Consider the following 27,437-nt stretch of genomic DNA (forward strand, 5'->3'; position numbering starts at 1 on the left):
CCTGAGCTCTTGATGATCTCCACGATCTCCCGGTGCCAGACACCCTCCACATTCAGCCCGTTTACCCCCGTGATGGTATCCCCTAAAGCGGGGTGGGGGGTGGGCTCAGGGATGCTGGTCCCCACTGCTGGGACCCCCCCCCGCCCCCCCCTGGGGATGCACTCACCTGCCTTGAGTCCCGCAGCATCAGCCGGGCTCCCCCCGTGCACCCGGCACACGAAGGTGAACATCTCCACGCTGTTCCTGTCCTGGTGGTGCAGCCCGTAGGTCTGAAATTTTTTTTTTTTTTTTTTTGGGGGGGGGGGGGGGGGGGGGCGGTGAGTGGCACAGAGACCCGCCCCCCAACCCCTGGGGTCCCCCCCAAGCAGTAGCCATAGGGTAGCACTTGCAGCTTTTCAGGGCTGCTAGGCGATGTGGGGCAGCACCCCGGCCACGGGAGGTTGGGGGGTGGGGGGTGTCTTGCCCTGGATGGCTGCCCCCCAAGTGGCCCCCCCCCGGCCGCCCCCGCTGTCGCGGCTGGGGGAGGCTTCGGGAGCCAGGCGGCTCCGTCACCGCTAAAAATACCGCCTGGCTCAGGGACAACTTAAAAATACCCTCGGTGCAAAGCAAGGTGCCAGCTGGAAGGGTGGGGAGCACAGTGTGGCATGGCACGGCTCGGCACGGCTCGGTGCAGCTCAGCACGGCACGGCGCAGCATGGCACGGCTTGGCATGGCTCAGTGCAGCTTGGCACGGCATGGCATGGCTCAGTGCAGCTTGGCACAGCTCGGCACGGCTCGGCACAGCTCGGCATGGCACGGTGCAGCATGGCACGGCTTGGCATGGCTCAGTGCAGCTTGGCACAGCATGGCATGGCACAGCTCGGTGCAGCTCAGCATGGCACGGCGCAGCATGGCACGGCTTGGCATGGCTCAGTGCAGCTTGGCACGGCATGGCATGGCACAGCTCAGCACGGCTCGGTGCAGCTCAGCATGGCACAGTGCAGCTCAGCATGGCACGGCTTGGCATGGCTCAGTGCAGCTTGGCACGGCATGGCACGGCACAGCTCGGTGCAGCTCGGCACGGCACAACTTGGCCTGGCACCCACCTGGATCTCGAAACCAAAGGTCTCCTCCGCCTTCTTCTCCAGCGTCACCACCCTCCTGGGGGACACGGGGATCAGGGACAGGGCAGAGCCCCCGGCCCCCCCACCCCCCTGCTGAGACTGCGGGTGCTTCCCTAAGGAAAAGCTGCTTTGGGGTTTGGGGTCCCTCTGCTGGGCAGGACCCCCCCTCCCCGGGATGGGACCCCCCCCCCCCCCCCCCCCGGGATGGCCTTGGCCAGAGCCCTGCAGCCTGTCCCATGGGTGCTGGGCAGGATTCCCACAGGGTCTGGGGGTGTCAGGGCCCCCCAGGGAGCTGTGACCCCATCGCTGCTCCCACCTGCCCCAGGTTCCCCCCCAAAGTCACCCCCACTTCAGCCCCCGTGGGGTGTCCGGAGCAGAGCGGTGTCCCATGGCCAAGCCCACCCCAGGGGACACAGCCCCCAGACCCATTCCTGTGTCCCCCACCCCACCCCCACCCACTGACCCCCCCACCCCTACCTGTGCTCCTCTGGGGACTGGCTTGGGGACGCCCACCTGAACCCCGCACCCTGCGGCAGAGGGAGAGCCATTGGGGGGGGGGGGGGGGGGGGGGGGCACCGTCCCGTGACACGTCCCCCTGCTGCCTCCCCCAGGGACAGCCAAAACGGGGTGTCCCATCAAGCCACCCCCAAAGTCCCAGGGAGCACCAAACCAACCCCCTGGGTGCACCCCACCCCCACCCCATCCCCCACCCCCCAGGCTGGTTGGGCATAAGGAAGCTTTTATGGATGCTCAAAGCCACCTTCACATCGCCCCACACTTTGACGTCACCTCGCACCCCACGCCACGCTCCGGGGGGGCTGCCCCCCGGCACAGAGGGGCCCTGTTGTGGTCACAAAGTGGGGGTTTTTCATGCAAAATTCCCCCCCTCCACCCCCCCATCCCGAACAATGTCCCTGTTGTGGAGGGTGCGGAGGCGTGGGCGGGTGCAGGGACAGGCTGGGCACTGCAGGACCCTTGCCGCTGGGCAGGGGGTGACAGGGCTGTCCCCAAATGCCCCTCGGTGGTCCCCAAATGCCCCTTGGTGGCTGGTGGGCTCTGGCGTGGCTGGTGTCACCGTGAGTTTTGCCACGAGAGCGGCACATGGCCCACCTCGGTGCCACCGGCTCCCTCTGCTCCACGCCCTGCGGTTGTCACCTGTCCCGCAGGTGTCACCAAGCCAAGTGGCTGGTGGTCCCAAAGGATCCAGGGGCGTTGTGGAGCAAAACCCACCAAAACTGGGTGCGTTGTCACGCGAGCCCCCCCCGCCACGTCACCCAGTGACGGGAAGGTGACGCAAAGGGGTTGACCCCAGACCCCTCAGGGACACCTCCTGTGGTGGCCTTGGTCAGGGAGGAGGACCAGGGCCACCGCACGTGACCTGGCCTGCGCCACTTCTGCTCCGGATGTCACTCTGGCTTCCCCGACGCTCAGGAAGCACCGTGGGGACAGGGCGGGGGAGGGGGGAGGGGAGCGTTGGGGTGGTGACAGCCCCAGTGCCACCAGAGGGGGGCTTTCCTGGGTGGCACATGGTCCTGTGTGCCACCAAACCAGCCCCCAGGGCACCCTGTGCCCCAGCCCCCTGTGATGTCAGTGGGGCCAAACCCAGGGGGACCACAGGGACACGTGTGTTCTGGTGACACAGCCACGTAATGGGGGGGGGGGGGGGGCCTGTCACTGCGCCCTGAAGGCTGCAGGGTGGGACGTGGGGAGGAATGGGGACATGACGTGGGGACTGGAGGGGGCAATGGGGGAAAGGGATGCGGGGACACTGGGAAGATGCTGGGGCAGGATGGGACCGGGGTGGGGAGATGCTGGGGTAGGACAAGAGGCTGGGGAAGGGGGGGGCGGGGGGCGGGAAGGTGTCACTGGGACAGGACTGGACTGGGGAGATGCTGGGGCAGGGCAAGAGGCTGGGGGCGGGGGGGGAGGGGGTCACTGGGGCAGGATGGGATGGGGGTGGGACAAGACGCTGTAGGGGGGGGCAGGGGGTCACCAGCGCAGGTTGGGACCGGGATGGGAAGATGCTGGGGCAGGACAAGAGGCTGGGGGGGGCTGTCACCGGGGCAGGACCGGGACCCCAGGAAAAGGCTCGGGGGGGGGGGGCACCGGGACAGGACGAGAACCATGAGAAGACACCAGGGCAGCCCCGCAGGACGCAGCCACCACCCCAACACGGGACGGGGTCACCACGCACCCCCCAGTGCCCACCCCTCCCACCCCCCCCGTTACCGATGGCGACCCCCCCGCCCCCGGTGCACAAACGGGGGGCACCGGGGAGGTCCCCCCCCGGCCGGGGCTGCCGGCAGCCCTACCTTGCGCACTCGGGGCAGGGTGCCACCGGCGGCTGCCAGTGCCCGGTAGACGTCGGCGGGGCCGGGGCGCTCCGGGGCCGCCGCCGCCGCCGCATCCTCCTCCTTCGGCCGCAGCCGCCGCAGCCGCCGCAGGGTCATGGCCGGGCCCCGGCGCCCGCCGCGCCGCTATATAGCCCGCGGGGGGGCGGGGCGGGGCCATCGTAGCCACGCCCCCCTCCGCACAGGACACGCCCGTTACGAGCTAAGCCACGCCTCCTCCGCGCAGGACATACCCAGTTATGGGCTAAGCCACACCCCGTTCCGCACAGGACACACCCAGTTATGGGCTAAGCCACGCCCCATTCTGCACAGAGCACGCCTCCGTTGCGTTAAGCCCCGCCCACTGTCCACCATCGCCCCGCCCTAGCTGGGCCCCGGGGCCTGGGGGTTCCCAGGGGTGGGGGGGTCCTGACGTGGGGGGGGTGTCTCTGGTATGGGGGTCCCAGTCCTGGGTTGGGGGTTCCCTGGCATGGTGTCCAGGTCCATGGAGTGAGGAGAGCCTGTCCCAGCATGGGGGGGGTCTCAGGGGTTGGGGGGCCCCAGGGGTGGGGTGATTCCAGGGGTGGGGGGATCCCAGGGGTGGGGGGGTTCCCAGGGGTTGGGGGTTCCCAGTGGGGTGTCTTGGTCCTGGCATAGGGGTGTCCCAGTCCTGGGTTGGGGGTTCCCTGGCACGAGGGTCCTGGTCCCAGTGCTGGGGGGGGGGGTTTCCCCCCATCGTGGGGAACCCCAGTCCCAGTGTGGGGGTCCAGGTCCACGGTGTGGGGAGTCCCAGTCCTGCTCTGTGGGGGGGGTCCCCGGTGCGGGGGTCTGGATCCATGGTGTCGGAGCCCCAGTCCTGGCACCAGGGGGTCCCCGGTGTGGGAACTGTGGTCCTGGTGGGGGGGGGAACCCTGGCATGGGGGTCCCAGTCCCAGTGTGTGTGTAGGTGTCTGTGGCATGGGGGTCCCAGTCCCGGCATGGGGGGAACCCTGGCATAGCGGTCCCAGTCCCAGCAGCAGGGGGTCTGTGGCATGGGGGTCCCAGTCCCAGCAGGGGGGAACCCTGGCATAGGGGTCCCAGTCCCAGCAGGGGGGGTCCCAGTCCCAGTGGGGGGTGTCTGTGGCATGGGGGTCCCAGTCCCAGTGTGGGGGGGTCCCAGTCCCAGTGGGGGGTGTCTGTGGCATGGGGGTCCCAGTCCCAGCAAGGGGGAACCCTGGCATAGGGGTCCCAGTCCCAACAGGGGGGGGGGGTCCCAGTCCCAGCATGAGGGGGGTCTGTGGGGTAGGGGTCCCAGTCCTGGCGAGGGGGGTGGGTCCCCGGTGTGTGGGGGGCCCTGGATCTGGGTCCACAGCGTGGGGAATCTTGGTCCTGGCATGGCAGGGGGTCGCTGCCATTGGGGTCCCCCGGCAGTGTGTGTGTGTGGGGGGTCTGAGGGATGCTGCTGTGTGGCTGCAAGGAGGGGCAGGGGGGGCAGGGGGGGATGTCACAGGGTGCAGTGGGGGAGGGGGGAGGGCTGCTGCCCCCCAGGAATCGTTTCGGGGACGCTAAGGGGAGAAAGCAGCCGGGTCTTTGGCTTCGCCAGGCTCGTGCCGAGCACCCACGGGTGTTTCACCCCGTGGGACAGACCCCCCCCCCAAAGCGGGACCCCCCCACCCCCCCCTCAAAGCCCCGTTTGGGATTTAATCTGGGGCAGAAGCCGGAGCCACGGGTGTGCTGCCACGGGGGAGCGAAGCTGCTCCCGAGGGATCCGTCCCCACGCTGAGGGATCTGTCCCCACGCCGAGGGATCCGTCCCCACGCTGAGGGATCTGTGCCCGCGCCAAGGGATCTGTGCCCACACCCACACCAAGGGATCTGTGCCCGTGCCAAGGAATCCATGCCTACACCGAGGGATGCGTGCCCACACTCACACCAATGGATCCATGCCCACGACAAAGAATCCGTGCCCACGCCGAGGGATCCATGCTTGCCTTGAGGGATCTGTGCCCACACCAAGGGATCCGTGCCCACATCGAAGGATCCATGCCCACACCCACACCAAGGGATCTATGCTCGCAACGAGGGATCCATGCCCACACCGAGGGATCCGTGCCCACACCGAGGGGTCCATGCCCACACCAAGGGATTCGTGCCCACGCCGAGGGATCCGTGCCCACACCGAGGGATCCATGCCCACACCGAGGGATTCGTGCCCACGCCGAGGGATCCGTGCCCACACCGAGGGATCCATGCCCACACCAAGGGATCTGAGCCCATGCCAAGGGATCCGTGCCCACACCGAGGGATCCATGCCCACACCAAGGGATCCGTGCCCACACCAAGGGATCCGAGCCCGTGCCGAGGGATCCCTGCCCACGCCGAGGGACGCGGAGGCGAGAGAACAATTCCCGGAGACGCGGAGCCGTCGTGCGGCTCTGGGCAGCTCCTCGCAGCCGTGCCGGGAGGCAGCAGGAATTTTCCAGCAGGACTCCAGGAGTTGGCCCAGATGTTTATTTCAAATTGGCCAACAACCGCGCCCCCCCCCCCCCCCCCCCCGCCCCGAGCCGATCCCCCCCCCGCCCCGAGCCGATCCCCGCCCCCCCCGGGGTCCCGGCAGGCGGTGGGAAGAGCTCGGGAAAGGACAGGATTGAGCCCAGTGCCCAGCCCCGGGCACCAAACCACGACCCTTTACCAGCGCAGACCCCCAAATCCTCTTCCCAAAATCTGACAGCGCAGGGAACGACGTGGCCGAAGCCATCCCAGACTTGTTTTCTCATCCCGTTTCCTAAAAGATGATTAAAGATGATTTTTGCCTTTTTTTTTTTTTTTTTTTATGTTTAAACTCTCCCCGCACCCGCTGCCTCCCTCCCTTTCCAGGATCGGAGCTTCCCGGGGGCCAGGGAAGCTGCAGACAAAGCTGGGGAGGAGGAAGGGGGGAGCGCAGATGGCAGCTCCCCCTCCCCACGACACCGTTTGTCTGAGCCCACGGGGGACCCCAGGCCCCGGCGGATTTTCCCCTTGATCCGCTCACAAGATGCTCGTTCATGGGAGGCTCTAATTAGGGAGAATTAGTGGGAGCTGTTTGCACAGCACCAGTTGCGCTCTAAGCAAACAGGATTTTACTGGGATGCTGGGCGGTTCGGACTGAGATTTATCCTTGGGAGCTGGGGGGATGCTTCGGGGAGGGAGGGGGAGAGGGATGCTTCGGGGAGGGAGGGGGGGGGGGGATGCTTCGGGGAGGGAGGGGGGGGGGGAGGATGCTTTTCAAGGAGCCACCTCCCGGCCGCCCTCCTGCTTCCACTGTCCCCCCAGAAAGGGACCCCCCCCCCCCCCCCCCAAGTTCGGCTGCTCATCGTGGTGGGGGTTGGAAATCCCACCCTGCCACATCCACAGGGAATATTCAACACAACTTTGCTGAGCGGGACGCCCGGGGAATTTATTTTAGCTGCAGGTGAATGAGCCCCCCCAAAAGCTCTCTTCCCCCCCTCTACACCACAGCGACCCCCACCCCCCCCCAACATCAACTCCCAACACCTCAGGTGAATAAAACAAACTTTTAATAATGTACAGCAGAAATCGACAGCCTCGGTTTATATTAAACAAAAGATTTCCTATATTACATTGTATTTACATTTGCATACTGAAGAGGTAAAGTGTCTAAGTGGCTATTTTACAGTCCGTTTCTAATCAAATAGACAAACCCAAACAAATAAAAACGGGGCAGGCAAGTACCGAGAGATCCGTTCTGAAGCCAGCGTACCCCCAACGGACCCCCCCCCCAAAGAATCACAAGCTCTCCACCTCCGCCTCTCCCCGAGTACCTGATCTCCCCTCGATCCCGTCAGGATTTCTCATCCCCAACTGCCTGTAGCGTTGCGTTTCCCGCAGCGATTCCCTAGGTTTGCTACCGGTCAGCTAAGTAAGCACTGCACCTCCCTGGCACGTGTTTGCGTGAAAAGTGCTGTATAAATGCTACATAATCAGCGTTCCCATCTCAAATCCTTGCTTTTCATCACCTCGCGATGGCATCTCTCTACAAACAAGGTTCCTCCTGCCATCCCGCTCGTAGGGGATACCCCTCGTTGTCCTGCCCTCACCCCTTTCTACCGTTAATCCGGCCTGAAACCGCTCCGCTGTTTGGTTTAGCGCTGAGGCAGATGCATGTGTGGCTACAGTTGGAGGGGTGGGGGGAGTCAGTGCGAGTTACGTAGCTGATTTAGTGTCCTGGAGAAGCAGCCCGCGCGGTTAACGGGGACAGGAGACTCGTACCGGGGAACGAGAGGCGGCGGCAGACGGACCTACAGGCGCGAGGGGCTTCCCTACGGCAGTTTCCATCGCTAAAACCTTCCTCCCCCAACCCAGCGGGCCGGGGCACGGCGAGGGTCCCGTCAGCGCAGCCACCAAGCGCCCACCACCTCGGTTTCTAAATGCAGGAGGGTTTGGGGAAGGGACGGACGGTACCGGAGACGCAGGGTAACCCCTGGCTGAGACACGGCGTCAGGAGGAAGGGGCGAGGGAAGGGAAGCGGTACATTCACCCAGCGACCACTCCACGCTGCTCCGTGAACCAGCCCCGAGCCCGCCGGCCCTCCTGCGACCGCTCAGCTCCACGGGAGGATGCAAAAACGGCTCCAGACACGATGCAAAAACCCCCACTCCTCACTTTACACCAAGTCACAGACAAGAGAGGGAGTCTGGGGGAAGACAGACACACGGACAGATACACAGACAGCAAGAAGAGTGTTTTGTTTTTTTTAAAAAAAATAAAATAGGTTAACCCCGGCGGCCGGAGCAGAGATGAAACCTCACCTTACAGAGCAGGCGCAAAGTTTGAGTAGAAACAGTTCCAGTGTAAATCGAGCTGTGTGCATTTGTTTTTTTTTTTTTCTTTTTTTTTTTTTCTTTTTTTTTTTTGCAGTGATTTCTTTACAAACAGGTCAAGAGGTAATAATTATAGGTTGTTTTTCTTCTCTTATAAAGAATTAACAACATTAAAAAAAGTTAAAATCCAGACCCTCCCATAAAATAATAATAATAATAATAATAAAAAAATAATAATCAAAACCACTCCAGTTAAAAGTTATGGCTTCAGAGTTCTATACCGTAGATCCTGACCTAACCACCAAACAACCGGCACTTCCCAGACTGCCTTCAACGCCGCGATCAGCGCGACAGGCTCAACCCTTCGCTAATTCCATTCCTGCTCGGCTCAGCTGTTAAGACAACACTCAAAACCCAACTCTACTTCGCCCCGATCCGGCATTTCACCAAAAGAAAAGTCATGCAAGTTCCCCCCCCCACCCCACAAGTTATACACAGCCACTTCCAGATGATGAGCTATTTATATATGTATATTCAAAAAAATGGACATCGATTTCCAAACCCACACCCCGGCGTGAGATCCTGCCAAGCGCCGAGCGCCTCTCGGAGGGTGCAGAGCGCACCCAGCCCCCCCCCCCCCCCCCCAGGAGTCTGCCCCACGCTGCTGAGCGTGCCTGGATGGGGGATTCGGGAATTGCATTCCTATGAGAATGGTCTTCCTGCGTTTTCCCCGTGGTCTGGTCTCCTTCCAGCCGGGCGCAGTGCCTGCTCTCCGACACGCGTCTCGGCTCCGTGGCATCTCTCCCCCTCCCCAGGTCCCTCTTTCTACCCTACCAAGAATTACAAACCCCAGGGGCTCAAGAAAAAAAAACCAAAACACAAAACAACCAACCCAACAAAAAAATAAACCAACAAAAAACCCCAACCACCTGGATTCCAGGAGTGAAGTTAAATCCTCATTTGTTTTGTCCTAAAAAAAAAAAAAAAAAAGGGAAGGGGTGGCAGTGAGGCAACCTGACGGGAAGCTCCTGCAGCCGGGACGGCGAGGCCGCAGCACCCATCGGCGAGCGAAGGATCTGGTTTTAAGCAGCCTGTCCAAGCTAGACAATGCTCACTACTCGACAAAGGAGAGCACCAGCGCGCACAGCTCAAAAAAAACGGACACTCTAGATTTGCACATGCACAGAAAGCACGAACAGAGATGAGCCACCCTACGGGCAGACACCGCACGTCTACGGAAGGAGATGAACAGGCACAGGGGACACGCGCACCTCGCGCATGCATACACCATTGCGCACACTGACAGCCAGTCAGATTTCTGGTTTTGACTTAGAATTATTTTGTTTGTTTTCTTTTCAAGCTTAAGAAAAAAAAAAAAAAAAAGAGGAGGGAAACGGTTTCGTGAAGCTGATAAACTGTTCAGGCTCAGCCTCTCGGAAGGGAGCACCATTTGTTTTGCAAATGCTTTTTCTGCATAAACGTGCCAGTCCCTGGAAAAAAATAAATCCTCAGAGTACGGCAAGAAAAACCTTCCCTTTCCCTTCCCACTCCCAGCACCTAGCACCCCGGCCTCAACCACCGCCAACGGGTGCACCGCGCGCACTGAACTTTACAGGGATTTCTGTTAAAGAAACAAAGAGTTACGATCGTGGCTGAGATCCCTCAGGTTAAGTCCCTCTCAAGTCTTCACGCTGTCAGGAGGTGATCATAAAAGGTTTCTGATTGTTTCATACCCAAGCAGGGAAGAGAGCAATTCCATAGGCTCCGTCACCCCACCGAGCAGCCTGTAGGTCACGCTGTCTGGTTGGTAGCAGTAGATTGGGCAGAAACACGAGGTAGGCCTCCGTCACACGTCTACTCTAGCATGGCAGCTTTTGTGCAGTTTCCTCCTGCTGGGGGGGCTCAGAGCCTAGATTTTCACATCTTCCTGGACACTGAGCTGTGAGAGGGTTTTCTTAATGCGGAGGGCAGTGAGTCGAGCCGCTCCGTTGGCGTACCAGCACTCTCGCATCATCTTACCCATCACCCGTAGCGCCTAGGCGAGAAAAAAAGGCAGACGTCAGCGCTCTGCTCTCCTCTCCCCCGACCCCAAGCTGGTCTGCCAGGCTGCTGCCATACCTCCTAAAATCAGAGCTCAAGTCGCAGCACTTCCTCCTCACTCACCTTCTCCCGAGGGAAGGGGATGCGGAGATGAAAGCAGACCTTACCTCGTAGCTTTGCCACCAGTTTGGGATATTAGGCCGTAATTTCTGATCACACACGACCTTCCGCATCTCTTCAATCGAGGGATCAGAGGGTACCAGGTCGTAGTAGGGAAGCTGATACTCCTCATGGATACCTGAAAGGCAAAGGGGAAATGCAATTCCTGGGAATTGCGCTGAAGACCGACTGATACCGGCTCAGACTACATGACTCACTGCAAAGATGCGTCAACAATTTGCAGTTATTTAGAACAGAAATGAAGAATCTGGGATTTGAGTTTCCAAGAAAAAAAATTAAAAAAAAAATAAATAAAAAAATCGGGGAAATAAAATGCAGCTGCCCAAACTGGAAGAGAGACAGCTGCAACCGACACCTCCCAGCACACAGGCAGGGTCGCTGAGCCGAAGGCAGCAGGATTATCACACGCACGGTGGTGCTGTGCTCCTGCCTGCAGCTGGATGTGCCGAGCCACTCGCTCACACCGATTCGGGGGAAGAAAGTCACCCACCAAACCCATCCCAAGGAACATCGGCCACCAGGCAAAGCAATAACCCCCATGGGTCGGTCTTAACAGCAGTTGTGGGTCACCTCGGTTGACACCCTCGGTAGCCACACACACAGCTGTACCCCCCCACCTCGTAGCTCCGTTCTCCAGGGCTCTTCACACCCCACCAACACCTGACCAACAGAAACGCCGAGGCTAGGAAATCCGGGAGCAAGCCAAGCCGGCGGCATGGGCACACAATATTACCTCCTGCGTTGCACCTTCGAGCAATCTCCCAGTAGACCAAGCCCAAGGCATAGATATCAGCACATTTAAATGAATCAAAATGCTTCATGTTAATGGTTTCATCCAAGACTTCAGGGGCCATGTACCTGCAGGACAGAAAGGGAACAGCATGTTAATTTTGAGCAGGGATTCTCTGCAAGACAGCAAACGGCAAGTTTTCCCACGCAGCACTTCCCAGCAGACAAAACTCTGCTCTGCACAGCCTTAATCAGAACAGAACTGGGCCCTGTGGTCTAACAGAGCGAAAAAAATAACTCGGAAAAGAATACCAAGCTGGGAAAGAGGTAAAAACAGCCAAAAGCACACCAGGCTCCAAGACAGCAGGCCCTAAAAAGCTTCTGAGAACGCCAAGCTTGTGGTCAAGTATTGTACGAGCTCCCTGGTGCCAAGTTTACGTAGCTGGCCTACACCCTTCAGCTTGATGGCGCCTGGAGATGAAGGTACCGAGATACCTTCACCATCAATTTGGGCACAATGCTGACACTCTGAGACATTTGGAAATGCTTAAGAGAGAATTTTCACCAGTGCTCAAGCAGCAGCTCGGGCATTTGCTAGTCACGCTCTCGTGCCTCCCACCGTTCTCCTACCGTTTGGTTCCGACCCTTTGATTTGGTGCAATATCAATCGTATCCGTAACTGAATCATGCCGGACGGCCAGTCCGAGGTCAGCGATGGCACACGTGCCGTTCTTCTTCACCAAGATGTTCTTAGATTTCAAGTCTCTGTGAGCAATCCCAGGCTTTCCTAACAGAGCAAAATAAAAAGTAGCGAGGGTCAAGGTCTGGTGAAATCTCTTCCTCAAACCGGTGCAGAGGCGGTACCGGATTTCAAGGCGTCGGTTAAACTCTCGGTGTTGCAACACATTTTCCTGTTTGGATCCACTGAAAAATAGAGCAGTGCTGACAGCCTGTGGTAGGCAAAGGCTCTACTCGGGCTTCCAAGGCACTGCTAATGCAGTAGCACGCGGAGGCCTCAAGAGGGATAGAAACTCCATCGTCCCAGGCATCAGAACACACCGCTGTGGATGCGAGGAGTTCATAATTCTGCCAACATCCCACTCAAGTAGCACCAATTTTAGGACGGGGATGTGAAATGCTGCTATAACTCCCAGGAGCCAGCGCAAGGCTAACCCACTTTGCAGCCAGCCGAAACCAACGGTCTATTTCTGCTCAATACTGACCAGATGAATCTGGGCTGACTCAGCCCCCCTTCTCCTCAATTCTGCTTTATTCTCCCCTCAAACATTCCCAGCACCTTTTTAAACTTTGCTCTTACCCTGAGTACCCACAATCTCCATGTGCAGATGGGCCAGTCCGCTAGCAGCCGACAGGGCCAGCTTGATCATCCCCTCGATAGTCACGGTGTATCGATTCAGGTAGTCAAAGAGAGAACCGTGCTCGTGGTAGTCGGAGACGAGCCACAGCTGAGTCCACGTTCCGTTATCTGCAGCAGGAAAGAGACTGTGCTCAGATACAACCCCAGGGTGGCACGCAGCCATCGAGCCAGCATTTTGTACCTTATCTTTTTTGATAAAGAGGAGAGCTGCTGGGTAAGGCTGCAGCTCAGCAGGCAACCTGGGGGCAAGTAAGGTAAAGAACTTCCAAGGCAAAACACGAGTCTGTGAGGTACAGCTAAAGCACCGCCGCACCTCTTGGCGATTTTACCATCTTTTGGTGAGACACATTCGCAGATGTAGCTACTTGAAAAGTGGCTGACAGTTTCTTTTAACCATTTAATGGTAAAACCAAGTGATGAAATGCCAGCTCCCAGGAGCAGACTGCACCCTGGTGAAGTCTCTGCTCTCAGGACCGAGGCACTTCTTACCTTTGTTATCCGCAGCAATAAATCCCAGGATGTTCTCATGTCGCAGCATCACAGTTTGATATATTTCTGCTTCCCTAAACCAGGAACGCTCCTCCCGTGAAGAGAAGATTTTTACGGCGACGTCACCTCCACGCCACCTGCCACGCCACACTTCCCCGAAACGCCCTTTACCAATGATCTCCTGAAGGACAATCGTTCGAGCCACAGTCCGTTGGACAAAAAGTGGCAAACCTACACACAAGAAATTGAGAGGGATGAAGACTTGTTGCAGCAAAAGAAACTCCTGAAAGCCCAGAGTCTGACACAGAGCATCATCAAACCTAGACAGCTCTACAACCAGCAGCCTAAGCAAGCCCCAAACCGGCAAGGGGTGGTAGCTCCTGCATGGGACGCGTCATTTGGTAAATTTACCTCCGCTAAAAAGGAGTAAACCCCCAGAACTTCTCTTAAGAAAGGAGGCTCAACGCAGCTGCCACCTCTGATGTAAACCACAGAGCTCACCGGCTGAGACTGTGTACAGAAAAGATCCCCAAACATTTTATATATAGCAGATGTGGTGCTAAAGGTTTATTCCCTGGTCAAATATCAGGTTGTTATACTCTCTGCCTCTGTGGATTATCCTACAGATCCCCATCTGCTGCAAATTTATTTTTTTTTAAACCTAACTGCTTTCATACTTCCAAGTCATGAATAAAATGACAACTTCCCAATCTATTCTGGGGACAATTTCTTTTAAGTGCTACAGGACGACTTCTAAGTGCTACAGGAGCAAATGCTGTACATCGTCCACTTTGAGGATTCTTTGGGATGAAATGGGCTGGGCAAATGCAGGATTTGCATTTGCAAATGTATTACAATTTTTTTTTTTTTTACAGTGCAAAAGCACTGTAAATTTTCAGCTGCTGGGATCTTTCCTGTTTTCCTGCCAGCTTTGATGCAGGTGACATCCTGCATCCTCCTCTGAAAGCCAACAACTCACCGGTTAGCAGTGTTTCCAACCCAAACCCAGTTCCAAGGCTAAATTTGAAATAGATGCAGCCGTTGGGAGTTATCCTCTTGCAGAAAAGGAGGAAAGCTACATAGATTAAGGAGGGAAGCTACATAAGACTATTTTTTACACATCAGCAGTTAAGGAGTTGAAGTATTCCTCTAGAGCCTGACACAGGGCCGTGGCTACAGTGTTTACTGCAGGACTGAATTTAAAACATGCCCTCCACATTACTCATGACACGGCAACCTGAACAGGCTGACGAGGCAAGAGCCTCACAGCCACACAAAGCTGCGGCAACCAGGAGCCCAGAACAGACTCCTACTCCTTTACAACTACGAGTTCTCATTCGTCATTTCCAGTCATCTCTTAATACCTGAGCCAGAGCCAGAGGTGGAGAGATCGTAGACTAGATCTTGCAAGGTCTTATCCTTCGAAAGGCACATTTCACAAGAGGGGTCTTCCATGTCCAGCCGTTGACGATTGTGATAGACTCGTTGGTGGTGATGAAACACAAAGACTACTATGATCATGACAACAAACACAAGGAAGACGGGTCCGGCAATCACCGCCACTAGCTCCACAGGACCCCAGCTTGACGGGGGCTCGTTATCTTTCAGGTGCCCTTGAGAGGAAAGGAAGGAGAAAACCAGACACTTTTAGAAAACTCTCACTCCTTCATAAGCGCTCTTTAAGGACTTTCTTCTTGTGTTTTAATTATTCTCTCAGAGCCTGGACAATTTTAGCTTGCTGTTCCAGGATGGTAGAGGACACATCGAATGACAGTGTTAACGTGGGACTTACCAAGTCATTGGGCAGGCAAACTACAGCTAAAACCCCCCCAAAAAGACGGTGCTTCAGTGGGATTTCAGGGATTATTGGCACTTGCTATTTAAAAGAGGACAGGAGCCTGCTCTGGGCTGAATTTGCTCAAACAGCCTGCGTTTTACCTTGCACTTGAACTCTCCAAGTAAGAGGAAAACACCACCAGTCAGTAAGGACTCATTTCTCCCCCTTTCTCCTTCGCCCTGTAACTACCAGTGAAGACTCTTGCCTGAAGACAATTTTTTGAGAACAGATAAGACTTCCCTGCTGTCGTCTTCATCCGACCCACTAAATAACAGCCCCACATGGAGAGTTAACGAGGTATGAGGAAGTAGTGCATGCCCCTCTCTGTCCCAGGAATTACAGAAAGCATCAGACGTTTCCCACACCCTCACTCAAAGGCAGGGCTGCTTCCTCTTCTCGTATTCAGAATCTGGGCACCCCTCCACCCCACACGCTTTACTCTGAAGCTGCTGCAACGTTCCTGTACTCGTGGCTCATCACTGAAAAGGTCTGCAGCCTTAGAAGGAGGAAAGCAACTCTATCTGATAAAAGGCAGGCTACAGCACCATTCAGCACCAGAAAAGGGATCTAGGCTGTGCCCGGGGAACACGCACTGTCCTCAGGCCCCTGCAGACACAGAGCAACATGCAGCAGAAACTCGTATTTAACTGTAAACGGACACTGCTGCTGCTGCTGCTTCCAGGAGCCTGTGAGGATACCAGCAGCGGGGCTGACAAGGCGAGAGAAACCTCGTAATATGAAGCTACTGAGTGCAGTAAAGCTGCGAGAAATCCCCAGACTTTGGAAACTTCTCCTGCCCTGAAGTACAACCCCATCATCCGATGACATTTTGTCAGCCACAGGGGAGTTCGAGCAACTTCACATTTTAATTTGAAGTAGTTTGTTATTATTTCCACTTCACAGATCAAGGAAATAAACCCAGTGCTCAAGTTCACAGAGCAACCTAAGGGAAGAAGTGAAAACAGGGCCGAGAACTCCTTATTCCCAATCCCAAACAGACAGCTTGCCTCCTCCCCACTTCAAACAGACCATTTATTTAGCTTCTACTCACCACTGGGAACCATTAAATCAATTTTGTTGCAAAAATCAGAGTAGCAGCAGTGAGTATTACGCAGATCTTCTGAACTCAGACAATAGAAGGGTTTCCCAGCAGGAATCAATTTTGCTTCAGGAATGCAGGTCCGCACGTGGTGTTTAACACCATCCAGGTTGAAGACCGAGACCATGCACGCGCCGTCCGTTTCACACGTGGAGTTTGCTTGTTTGCAGTCGGAGCACAAACATGTCAAAGCTGCAGAAATCAGAACAAGACCATGTCCTTAAAACCCACTGGAGAACAAACGCTTGAATGTGAGAAAATGTTCTGCTTTAAAATCTCCCACTTCAGAGGGAACAGACCGTTGTTAGGCTCAGGAAGAACCTGCTTTAGGAACAGAACAAGTCATGCTCTGTATGTCAGACCCACAAGAACCCAATTCAAACACAAAACACAATGTGGAAGAAGCAGAGGATCCTTTCCAGAAGGTGACTCTCCAGACAGCCCTTTTTTCTGCCCCTGTTGCAACCACTAACAGCGATGACCCAAGTCATCCCTGCAAAACTAGGCTAGATTTTCCCGAGATCTGCTCCCAACCCAGCCTAGGCTCAGAACTCAAATGGAAAACAACAATTACTCCAACTGACAGACTCGATTTCACCCGAACCCGCTGTCCAGGCTTCCTCAGCTACACCAAAACCGAGCTGCCCATTCCGGGTCAGCGAGGGACGACCACCCCAGCTCGCGGAAGACAACAAGCAGCTGGCAGATGCCAAAACAAAACCAATTCAAACTGACTCTACGCAAGCCAAGCGTGCTACACCCAACTAGATCAGTCACTTATTTAGTAACTGCTTTCCTGATCCGAGACACTACCACCTTGGGTCAAATTAAATTCCTGGCTTTTTGCCTGCTCCCCACGAAGATTATTTGGGTAAAGAGCGAAGGAGAAACTCCAAGGCAGATTCCCACATTTTTTCCGCCTCCCAGCTGTCACTGTGCTTTTCTCAAGCTGCCTGAAAAACTGTAAGCAAATCCCCAGGCATCGCCATCCTTGGGAACAAAGAGCGAACACAACAATGTCAAGAAAAAGGGTGGGGCCTGTTTAGCAGCACACAGTATTTTCTTCGGCTTTCATCAGATCTTTCAGCCTCCCCGGAGGGATTCAGAAACATGTACTTACCCGCTGCAGAAATGGTCTTTCAGGTAAGAGAGAGTCTGAAGAAGTGTTTTCAAAGATACAAGAGCCACTGTTAACTCTCCCCAGTCCGATAGCTAAATCCTCTACATTGGCTTGTAACCTCTCGGTCTAAAAACAGGCACCAACGCCTGGGGGGGTGTGCGGGAGCCACCTCCCCGTGCAGCAAGCGAAAGGCTGAGCCCTCAGTCATCCCACCTCTGGCAATCGGCAGATTTAAGGAGCATCAGCATTCCAAGGATATTCATGGCACAGGAAGAGAGAGCCTCTTGCTCCCAAGCCAGCACGCGGTCCGCAGCGGAGAGCTACCTCGAGCCTCATGAAAAATAAGCAGGTCCTGATCAACTTCAGGGTTCCTTTAGGAGGAAGACACCCATTATCCCTTATCACCAGGGTCCTAGGTAAATCAGCGAGGCTAATTGCATTAATATTCATTCTTTCTGGATGCTGCCCTCTTCATTTCCTTGCTGTTGTGAACTGCTTCACAGCTCCAAGGTGGGCTGCAGTATTTCAGACAGGCTAAACGCAGATGCTGGTGAGTTTTAAACCAACAGATTCGGCAGAAGCAGTGAAAAGCCAGTAAAAACCCAGAAGAGCTGTTAAGTGAGACCTCTTTAAAAAGCATCACGAGCAGATGTAGCTTATTACTATGTGCTTAGCACAGGCCAAGGAAAAGGGACATGGACTAGAAAACGGACATGGAAGACCACGAGACCGGACTGTATCGAGAAGAGTTGGAGAGCGCCGCACCTAAGGATTATGCAGCTTTTAAGGGGAAACTTTATAGCAAAAGAAAAAAAGCAAACCCACTAATATTCAACGTGACAAACAGCTCTGAGGACAGTGTTTTCCAGTGGTCAGCAGAGCACAGGAAAGACAACTCTTCCGAAAAATACACACACTTGGGGGAACAAAGGTTGGTTATAATGGAGATTTTATGAAAACACGAGATAGGAAAGAGCAGCCAGGGCACATTCCTACCTTCAAGTATACTTAAAAGGAAATAGTCTTTTAAAGCATCTCCTTTATTCCTTTATCAAAAACTCAAGGTACAAATTAAAAACATTTAAACCACACGCATTTCACCGTGTAGGCTCTTTTCAATTTGATTTAGATACAGCAGAACTGAACTTTGTTCCTGTTAAGACTCATTTCTAAGGTCTCAAACCTAAGATTTAAGCTACGGCAGTTTGGCTTTCCAGAAGCTCAGAAATAAACAAAACACTTCAATGCACTAATAAAACTGGTTTTGTAAACTTCTCATTGAAGTATCTGGCTTGAAACAAAGCATCCCTTTGACAAGGAAAGTAGAGGAGCTGGTTGTATCTGCTCACTTTCATTTGTAGAATAAAAAAAAAAGGAATCAGTTTACCTGCAAGGTATAATACTAGAGCCCCAGCGCACAGGGACAGAGTAAGATCCTTATCTGTTCTGCAGAAAGCAGAAGTTTCCTGCTAAGGAGGGGTTTGCCCCACAGAGTTCGGCCTCATTTCACCTCGTGGTGCTGTGGGCAGATGCTCCTCCCTTTTGAGTCAACTGCTCTTTTTTCATTTCTTCTTTATTCTTTTTTAAATTCTGATCTTTGCACCTCAAAAAGCCCTACGATAAGGAAAGCGGTGGGCACAAAGAAAACGAAGCCTTCAGCACATCGTGTACCCCTCTCGTCTTTCACAAGATCCTCTAAAAGGGGCTTTCCTGATATTCCATAACCCCCAAGCTGCAGGCAGGCACTCTCAAATTTTAGGAAAGACTGTCTGATCCCTGGGTAGAAGCTGAAGTCTGGCTTCAGCCTCCCTCACGCATCCAGAAGTTGACTCCATCTATATTTTTATTATGAAAAAGCCTAGGATATCAAAGTCTGCCGTGGCTACAGCCCTATTCTCCCTAAGCATCACCTACCTACCGCCGGCTGCCAGCTCCCACAGGCACCGGCTGTGCCAGGGAGGAAAGGCCTGTCTGCACCGGGGCTCGCCGGGAACCCGGGAGCTTCCGGCAGCGCGGAGAATTACAGGGCAACCTGCGTGGGGCCAGCATTTCAAGTTGGATTAACCAGAAGGGAAATTTTTTCTCCTATCAGTAACACCAGAAGCCAGGAAAAAACCTCAAGCGTTGTCTCCCCTTGGGTGGGGGTCAGAAAAAGTGAGACGGGTACACAGAGCCCCCCCCGTCACACATCTCTGGGGTGCTCCTGGGAGCAGCCGGGGACGCCTGGGCAAAACCAAAGGAGACAGGAGTGAATAAAAGCATTTTTCATGCCAATAGCATGCTTTTTATTTGGGAAGAAAAGCTCCTATTGAGCAAACCATATAATCTACTTAAAAAAAAAAAAAAACAACAAAAAAACCCCCCGAAACTGACTGGGCTGAAGAAAATAGATGGGGCAAAGGAAAACAAAAGAGCAGTTCACAGAGCCAGGGCGGTGAGTTCCCCTCTCGCAGAACGCCTGGGGATGAATCTGCATGAAAGGTGCTACAGAAGTTGGCAGCAGAGACTGCTCTATCTGCTCAGCACACTCTTTCTGACATTCTGCTCAGAGACAAACCCAACCCTTTCAAGAAGCTGTTTAAACAAGCCTAACATTAAGCTGCAGATCCTCCGAACGAAAGCTTTGTTCTCACTCAAAGAGATGGATCAGGTTAGTATTTCTACTGAAGCAAACCCTCACTGCGATTTCATCCAAGGCACAGCGCAGGCGGTCGTGACATCAATCGCAGAAGCAAGCCAGCCCGGTGCCCGGTCCTCCCCGCTCTTCCTAAAAACTGGAGCAGTCAGGCGGCGCTGCCAAAAGACAAACTCTCCTTGAGGCTCGACTAACGCAAGCCAGGGCTTGGCTGCCGGGCCAGGTACTCCTTCAGGTGACCACCCTGAGCCCAGGAGTCGCTTCTGCTCCCCGTGAGGTCCCCAGCGAGGTTCACGGCTTACAGGTGGCAGCGGGATTGCTCCCAGCAGGAACCCGGGGCACAGAGGTATCAGTATCCCTTTGCATTAACTACAGCGGAGAGGAAAACCAGAGAAGGCCCTCTTGCAAACTGAAGCAACATATATTTACAAAGTGAATCCAAACAAACAGGTGGGGGGCCATGGATTAGAGCTCTAGGCTCCAGGGAGACTAAAATATTAAGCTCTGACAGTCAAAGAACATTTCCTTTTTCTTTCCCCCCCCCCCCCCAGCAACTCTGAGCTCATTCTGCACATATTTATTCTCACACAGGATTGCATGTGTCAAGATGTCTCTGCAGCTAGACAGGGGAAAGTTTCACAGCAAAAATCTAATGTAACGGTGTCAACCACCTTTTGGAATACATTTTCCAAAAATCTCCTGAAGCTGTGCTATGCAAGATGACATTTTCTCAGGACTAAACGCTACCTGATCAAGATGTATTAAGATAATCAACCTGAAGATGATCATTGGTAAAATTGCCAATACCCACCCACGTATTTACCAGATAAACAGATTTTTGCAGAGATTGTAAGCTGCTGTTCTTTTTCAACAGTTTGAATCGAGGCTGGAAGAACAATGATTCCCCTGACTTCTGAGCTTTTATAAGGCTCTGGAACAGGAGCTGCAATTTATTATGTCTCTGTACAGCACCTAACTTAATGAGACCCAATCTAGTAGCGATGTTTTAATGCTGCAGCAGCATGATGTTAGCAAGAGAAATGGAAAACAATTGGGTTTGTACCTCTGCTGTTTCTTTAGATGCTATAACGAAGAGGGACGTGTGTAAACATGCTTGGAAGAAAGAAATACCTTTCAGTGTTTCACTATACGCTGTGCCGAAATAAAGAATAACCTTTATCACAGAGTGCTCTGCCCAAGAGCAGGTTAGGAATAAAATCCGTTCCCCCGCGGCAAGGGAGCAGAGGTCCGTTCCAGGAGTCCCTTTGTGCTCCTCGTGCAAGCATACCACCCCAAGAACACTGCTTCAAGAGAACCACCAGGGCTTAGTTTTCAAAAGGCAGGAAGGAGGACACTCAAAGCCATCTGATAAAGACTTCAGAAACGAAGATTTACCTCCCATTATATTCACTACAATTTTTCTGCTGTCTGGTGTCAATAACTGGGATTTCCCATCCCCATCTAGGATATGCCCTCCTTGTACGGCACACTGGTATCGCTCCGAGCCCCAGAGTCAGCTCATCTACACCCACCACCTCCACCATCGAGTGCGAGGCCAGCTCTGGATGCTCACACTGCCCCCGTTTCCTTACAAAGGAGCTGAAGAAATTAGCACAGATTTGTCCTTCTGTAGATACAGCACCACCACCTTGAATATCTTTCCTACATCTCGCTGCCCCATCAACTTCTCCTCCTACTTTCAGATCTCAACATCTCTTTTGCTCCTTGCTGGTGCTTATGAAATCTACTGACCCACTGCTGCTAAAAGAAACAGAGTTAAAATTAGCTGCAAAGTACTATGAAAAAAAACACTTTCACGCATGTCATCCAGAAACTAAAAATTATACTAGGATATTTAAAGTTGGAAACGAGAGTCTCAACTTTTTCAAGCTGGCTGCAGTTCCCTGGCACAGGTTGAACCTGACATGAACACATCATGGCTGCCTAGAAAACATATACTAAATGGAAAAAGAAAAAAAAAAAAGGCAGAAAGAACATGCCCTCACCTTTAAAGTGAAGAGCTTTCCCTGCATCCACTCAACTCACACAAAAGGAGAGCTTCTTAATGAATTTTAAATAAGCGTATTGACAGGACTCTCATCATTAATAGGTTAATTAGAAGAAGCTTTGACATTTCTGTTGCTCTTCAACTCAGAAAACAAACCTACGGCTCCAAACTCCCTCTCCAGGCTCTGGTCTGGCACCTATTTTGTGTTTTAACTTGTTAGGAAACCAGTTTAGGAGCCACCCATACCACACCAGTCCCGGGGAAGAAAGTCTTGCAAACCAGCCACATGGCAAGGCAGATGCACAGGTCATCATTACTGATGGTTTTCAGGACTTAAAACCGATGCTGTGTATTCTCAGGCAATTGGCACACGCTTTTTCAGAGTTGAAATAACAAGTTGTTTAATGTGCAGTCTATATTCTGACACCCAACGGTCCGCAGGTTACTTCCAAGAAGCCCACAGAAAGCAGTAAGCGTTAAAAAAGCAAGGCTTTGGTGTGCTGGGAAGCCTGCTTTTCTGCTGAAAAAAAAAAGGAAATACGGGTCCACAATCAAAGAAAAGAAAGGCTGGCATGCCAGTGGCTTAAATAATGAGGACAAAAGAGCGCTCCCATCCCATATGAACGCTCACACACAACGGTCTGATTCTACCAGCTCAGCACCAGCCAGCGTTTCACCCCTGCAATACCACCACAGCTTTCTCCCTCAAGACGAGCAATTCCTTCTTGGTCTGCTCAGATAACCGTGCTGGCTGTGTGGTGGAGAACATATTTCCACTGGTCAACACCCAGTGAACTTTGCTTGCTGTTAAGAGAATTGACGTTTTACTTCACTCCTTTCGCAATAGCGATTTCCGGAGCATCCACTACTGGCAGCGGACGGCGGTACCCAGGGAAAAAAAAATCCGAGCTGTCTGGCCAAGGAGCTGGAGGAGTTCAAGAATGCTTGTTGGACACTGTTTTTAATTTCCAGTTAGAGAAGTCTTTCTTGGAAAGTTGTAAGATCTAAACTTATGGACCACGCGGAGTTTTGCCTGATTTAACCGGGTAAATATTTTAAGCAGGTGTTAATAATAAAATCTGCTGGCGCAAGATTGCTCCCCACGGTATTCTTTTCCTTTATTTCAAGCACGCAAACACAGCCTACCTATAACCACCCCATAACCATTGCTGCAGAGGCACCTTTTATTTATTTTTTTTTTTTAAAGGAAGGAGCGTGTGGGGGGGTGTTTTCTACTCTGTTTACCCATGCACACAGAGGTTCCCAGCTCCCAAGCACTGCAGAAATGAGGATGTTTTTCCAACCTACCCTGAAATAAGCAGCTATTAAGATCTCTTGTATAAAGCACAATAGTTAAGGGCAGCCCTCGCTGGATGAGGAGGCAAACCGAGCGTGCATCATGGCTGCTCTAAGCAGCAACCAATTTGCAGGGTTCGAATCCCTGCCACCCTGCACCCAGCTCCACAAACGCAGCTCCCTCGTGTCCCTGAAGCCAGGCTGAGCTCACACCTTTTACCGGACAGCACGAACAAAACCGTACGGCGCGTACTGAGCGGAAACAATAGCCAGCCATATAGAGCCCAATATCAAAGGCACTAAGAGTCGGCTGAGTTTCCAGGAGATACGCACAGTCAATTGGCCATTTCCTGTTTATTTATTGTTATTTTTTTTTTTAATCAACACCAGCTGCATATAAAATGTGAAGCGAAAGTCTGAGAGCAGACGTGCGACGAGTCTCATTTGGTCCTGCTTTGCCATTTATCACAGAAAAGCTGAAACATCTTCCAAAAGCTGCATTTTACTTTAGGTTTAAAACAAAGCAGAGCCACTCTCCCCTAAAGCACATTTCTATTGCCAGATTCAACAGGACTCGTAAATACACCCCTAACCTACTGCCCTAGTGGGGTTTAAAGCCATTTTCTGCAGCTAACAAGTCCGGATCTGCACGCGCGAAGTTATGTATTACCAACCGACTGTCGGAAGGTAATAACACGGACGGTGAGAGGATTGGGGAGGAGAGAAAATATTTCAGTGTGGTTCCTGTTGGAACAGGTACCTGCGTTACACAAGCAGCAATTGCCCCCGATAGCCACAGAGAGATGGACTGTGTTGGTGAAGCCTCCTCACACACCGGAGAGGCCACTGCCACCAGTTTGTCCTCTGTCCCTGCCAGCTGATGCTCAGAGATGATTTGGGCTCGTCCACCTCTGGGGAAAAGGGTCAAAGTCTTCAAAATCACGGAGCCGGTACCCCTCACCCAGAAGCAGCAGCGGTTGCACCCCGCCAGGTAAAGCAAAAGCATCGCCACGGAACAAACAACCGAAACAATGAGTTTTCCCTCCCTCCAAACAAATATTTACAGTTGCCACAATCCAGAAGCACAGGGTTTTTAGAAAGGTTTCTATTCCAAAAAAATTACCCGCAGATTCCAAGAGGGCGTAGATGAAGCACAAGCTGATCGCTGGTGCGAAGGGGGTGGGGGGGGGGGGTGGGGGGGCTGCCCAAGCCCCCCCCCCCTGAGCTGGGTTAACAGAGGGATGGGAAAAAGCCACAAACTCCAGAGGTTTGAGGGAGGCTCAGCCACAACGTGGTGGCACTTCCCACCCCGGGGCTGAGCCACACCCCCAGCTCCTGCCCCCCCAAACCCACCGCCGCGGACCCACACCCCCAGCCCCCCAACACACAGAACCCGCGCCCCCCCCCCCCCGTTCTTCCTCACCATGGGGAAAAAAAACCCATCAATTGTAGGTTTTTTTTTGGTGATTTCCTGAAGACGGGCTGGAAGGTTCCCAGTTTTCTTCCCAGCCAAAGCCTGGAGCATCCCCCGGCACCGCACGACTCCCCCGCACCCCAATGGCTGCAACCCCCCCAGACACACTGCGGAAAGCATGCCCCCTCCCCCCAAAAAACCCCACAAACCTCAAGGGTCCCCTCCACACCACAAACCCCGGCAAACGCCCCCCTGCGAGCCACCCCCCCCCCCTAGGATCGACCCCCACCAACACAGCGGGGACTCAGCTCTTTGCTGAAGTCCTTAATGGCTCCTGAGACACCCCCCCCCCCCCTCCGCTATGGGACCCCCGGTCCTTCTCCCCACCCTGAAACACCCGCCTCTGCCCCATCCCCCCGCCCCCCGCCGGCAGCCCCCCCTCCCCCCGCCTCAGGGCCCTCCCCACAGCCTCAGGGGCACCTCCAGGACCCCAATCCCCCCTCATCCCCTTCCTCCCCCTCCCCCCCCCCCCCCCGCCCCCCACTAAAACCTCCCCCCTGCCCCCTCAGCTGCCCCACAGCCCCCCCCGGCCGGCCTCACCCCCAGGCCCGGCCTCGCCCCCGGTGCCCCCCCCGCTTCCCACAGCCCCCCGCCCCGCCTCGCCCCTCGGTTCTCCTCACAGATCCCCGTTTCCCCTCACGATTCCCCCCCCCCCGCCCCGGTTCCCCTCAGCACCCCCCAGCTCGCCTCACGACGCCGGGCGGGGGCGGGGCGGCGCGCCGCCATGTTGTGCCCGGTTCGGGCCGGGCCCGGGGGCCGCCACTCACCGCGGGCCCCGCCGAGCACGCCGGTCAGGAGCAGGGCGAGCAGGGGAACGGCGGCGGCGGCGGGCGGCGGCGGCGGGCGGCGGGCGCGGGGGGGCGGCGGCGGGGCGGCCATGGCGAGCGCCGCGGCCTCGGTGCCGAGCGGCCGGCAGCGCCTGCGGGAGGGGCGAGCGCCGGCGCGCGGCTGGGGGCGGGGCCAGCCTTAAAGGGGACGGCCCGCGCCGCGCGTCTTAAAGGGGAGGGTCCGCCAGGCGCCGGCCGGCCGACACGGAACTGGCGTGTTGGGGGCGGGGGGGGGGCAGCGTGCAAGCGTGCGTGTGCAAGCGTGCGTGTGCAAGCGTGCGTGTGCAAGCGTGCATGCATTATTTGTGTGTGCATGCATGATTTGTGTGTGCATGCGTGGTTTGTGTGTGCAAGCATGATTTGTGTGTGCAAGCATGCATGCGTGCTGTGTGCATGCGCAGTTTGTGTGTGCAAGTGTACAGGCAAGGTTTGTGTGTGCATGCATGATTTGTGTGTGCATGCATGATTTGTGTGTGCAAGCATGCATGCGTGCTGTGTGCATGCGCAGTTTGTGTGTGCAAGTGTGCAGGCAAGCTTTGTGTGTGCATGCATGATTTGTGTGTGCATGCATGATTTGTGTGTGCATGCATGCGTGCTGTGTGCATGCATGCGTGCTGTGTGCACGCGTGGTTTGTGTGTGTATGCATGATTTGTGTGTGCAAGCATGATTTGTGTGTGCAAGCATGCATGCGTGCTGTGTGCATGCGCAGTTTGTGTGTGCAAGTGTGCAGGCAAGGTTTGTGTGTGCATGCATGATTTGTGTGTGCAAGCATGCATGCGTGCTGTGTGCACGTGTGGTTTGTGCATGCATGATTTGTGCATGCATGATTTGTGCGTGCAAGCATGTATGCATGCTGCATGCATGCGCGGTTTGTGTGTGCATGCATGCGCGGTTTGTGTGTGCATGCATGCGTGGTTTGTGTGTGCAGGCAAGGTTTATGTGTGCAAACGTGCATGCGTGATTTGTGTGTGCAAGCATGCATGTGTGCTGTGTGCATGCATGCATGCTGTGTGTGATTGGGGTGTGCGAGCATGCATGCATGCTGTGTGCACACGTGGTTTGTGTGTGCAGGTGTGTAGGCAAGGTTTGTGTGTGCAGGTAAGGTTTATGTGTGCAAACATGCATGTGTGATTTATGTGTGCAAGTATGCATGCGTGCTATGTGCATGCACGGTTTGTGTGTGCAGACGTGCATGCATGATTTGTGTGTGCAAGCATGCATGTGTGCTGTGTGCATGCGTGGTTTGTGTGTGTGATTGGGGTGTGCGAGCATGCATACATGCTGTGTGCACACATGATTTGTGTGTGCATGCATGCGTGGTTTGTGTGTGCAGGCAAGGTTTGTCTGCACAAGTGTGCATGCGTGGTTTGTGCAAGCATGCATGCTGTGTACATGTGTGATTTGTGTGTGCAAGCATGCATGTATGTATGACTTCCACATGCATGCCTTTGTGTGTGCATGTGTGATTTGTGTGTGCATGCATGATTTATGTGTGCAAGCATGTGTGCATGCTGTGTGCATGCATGGTTTGTGCATGTGTGATTTGTGTGTGCACACATGATTTGGGTGTGCAAGCATGCATGTGTGATTTCCATATGCATGTATGATTTGTGTGTGCATGCATGGTTTGTGCAAGCATGCATAATTTGTGCATGCACATGTGATTTGTGTGAGCATGCGTGATTTGTGCATGCAAGCATGCATGCAGGGGTGTGTGGATGTGCAGGGCTGTGAACCACTGGGAGGGTGTGTGCAGCATGCATGCATGGGGGGACATGCAGCATGTGTGTGCAGCGTGCTGTCCCGCTGCGTGTTGTGTGCAGGATGTGTGCAAAGCATGTCCTTGGCGTGGTGGGAGCGTGTAATGTGCAGCGTTTGTGCTGCTGGTGCAAGCAGGGTGCTGCGAGCCACTGGCCTGGAGAGCTGGGGCGTGGTAGGGGCTGAGCACCCCAGACCCTGAGCTGAGCACCCAAGACCCCAGACCCTGGGTTGAAGACCCCAGACCCTGGGCTGAGCACCCCAGACCCTGGGCTGAGCACCCCAGACCCCAGCCCGGGCACCCCATACCCTGAGCTGAGCACCCTTGACAGGGC

General features: G+C 54.6%; 2 protein-coding genes across 3 annotated transcripts; both read right to left on the minus strand.

The window, feature by feature from the left end:
• Positions 1–5: 5 nt before the first annotated feature.
• Positions 6–3,609, minus strand: TAMALIN (trafficking regulator and scaffold protein tamalin; the record flags this gene model as incomplete). The annotated part of the gene is made up of 5 exons (XM_080368222.1): positions 3,416–3,609; positions 1,581–1,630; positions 1,086–1,140; positions 167–269; positions 6–82 (listed from the first exon to the last, which is right to left on the minus strand). Coding segments are annotated over exons 1-5 (423 nt in total), but the record flags the coding sequence as incomplete, so codon positions are not given.
• A 3,342-nt stretch (positions 3,610–6,951) lies between these two features.
• ACVR1B (activin A receptor type 1B) lies at positions 6,952–25,523 on the minus strand. Of its 2 annotated transcripts, none has more exons than XM_080368154.1 (9): positions 25,284–25,523; positions 15,936–16,175; positions 14,412–14,660; positions 13,048–13,278; positions 12,499–12,666; positions 11,811–11,967; positions 11,185–11,309; positions 10,439–10,569; positions 6,952–10,266 (listed from the first exon to the last, which is right to left on the minus strand). In XM_080368154.1, the coding sequence occupies exons 1-9, from the start codon at positions 25,393–25,395 to the stop codon at positions 10,141–10,143; spliced, it is 1,539 nt and encodes a 512-aa protein (XP_080224280.1). In that variant the 5' UTR covers positions 25,396–25,523; the 3' UTR covers positions 6,952–10,140. The 2 variants fall into 2 exon arrangements, with proteins under 2 accessions (XP_080224280.1, XP_080224281.1); XM_080368155.1 differs by lacking the exon at positions 25,284–25,523 and adding an exon at positions 23,803–24,154.
• Between the last annotated feature and the right edge of the window lie 1,914 nt (positions 25,524–27,437).

This window comes from Falco punctatus, assembly GCF_963210335.1.
Source record: "Falco punctatus genome assembly, chromosome: 18".
Lineage (NCBI taxonomy): Eukaryota > Metazoa > Chordata > Aves > Falconiformes > Falconidae > Falco > Falco punctatus.

What these genes read in the sequence shown, in the direction of transcription:
- ACVR1B (XM_080368154.1), bottom strand. Translation starts at nt 25,395, where the DNA reads ATGGCCGCCCCGCCGCCGCCCCCCCGCGCCCGCCGCCCGCCGCCGCCG. An exon ending in TGATTTAATGGTTCCCAGTG is followed by an intron (nt 14,661 to 15,935) that starts GTGAGTAGAAGC and finishes TTTCCTCTCAAG; the next exon opens with GGCACCTGAAAGATAACGAG. An exon ending in GGAGATTGTGGGTACTCAGG is followed by an intron (nt 11,968 to 12,498) that starts GTAAGAGCAAAG and finishes TTGCTCTGTTAG; the next exon opens with GAAAGCCTGGGATTGCTCAC.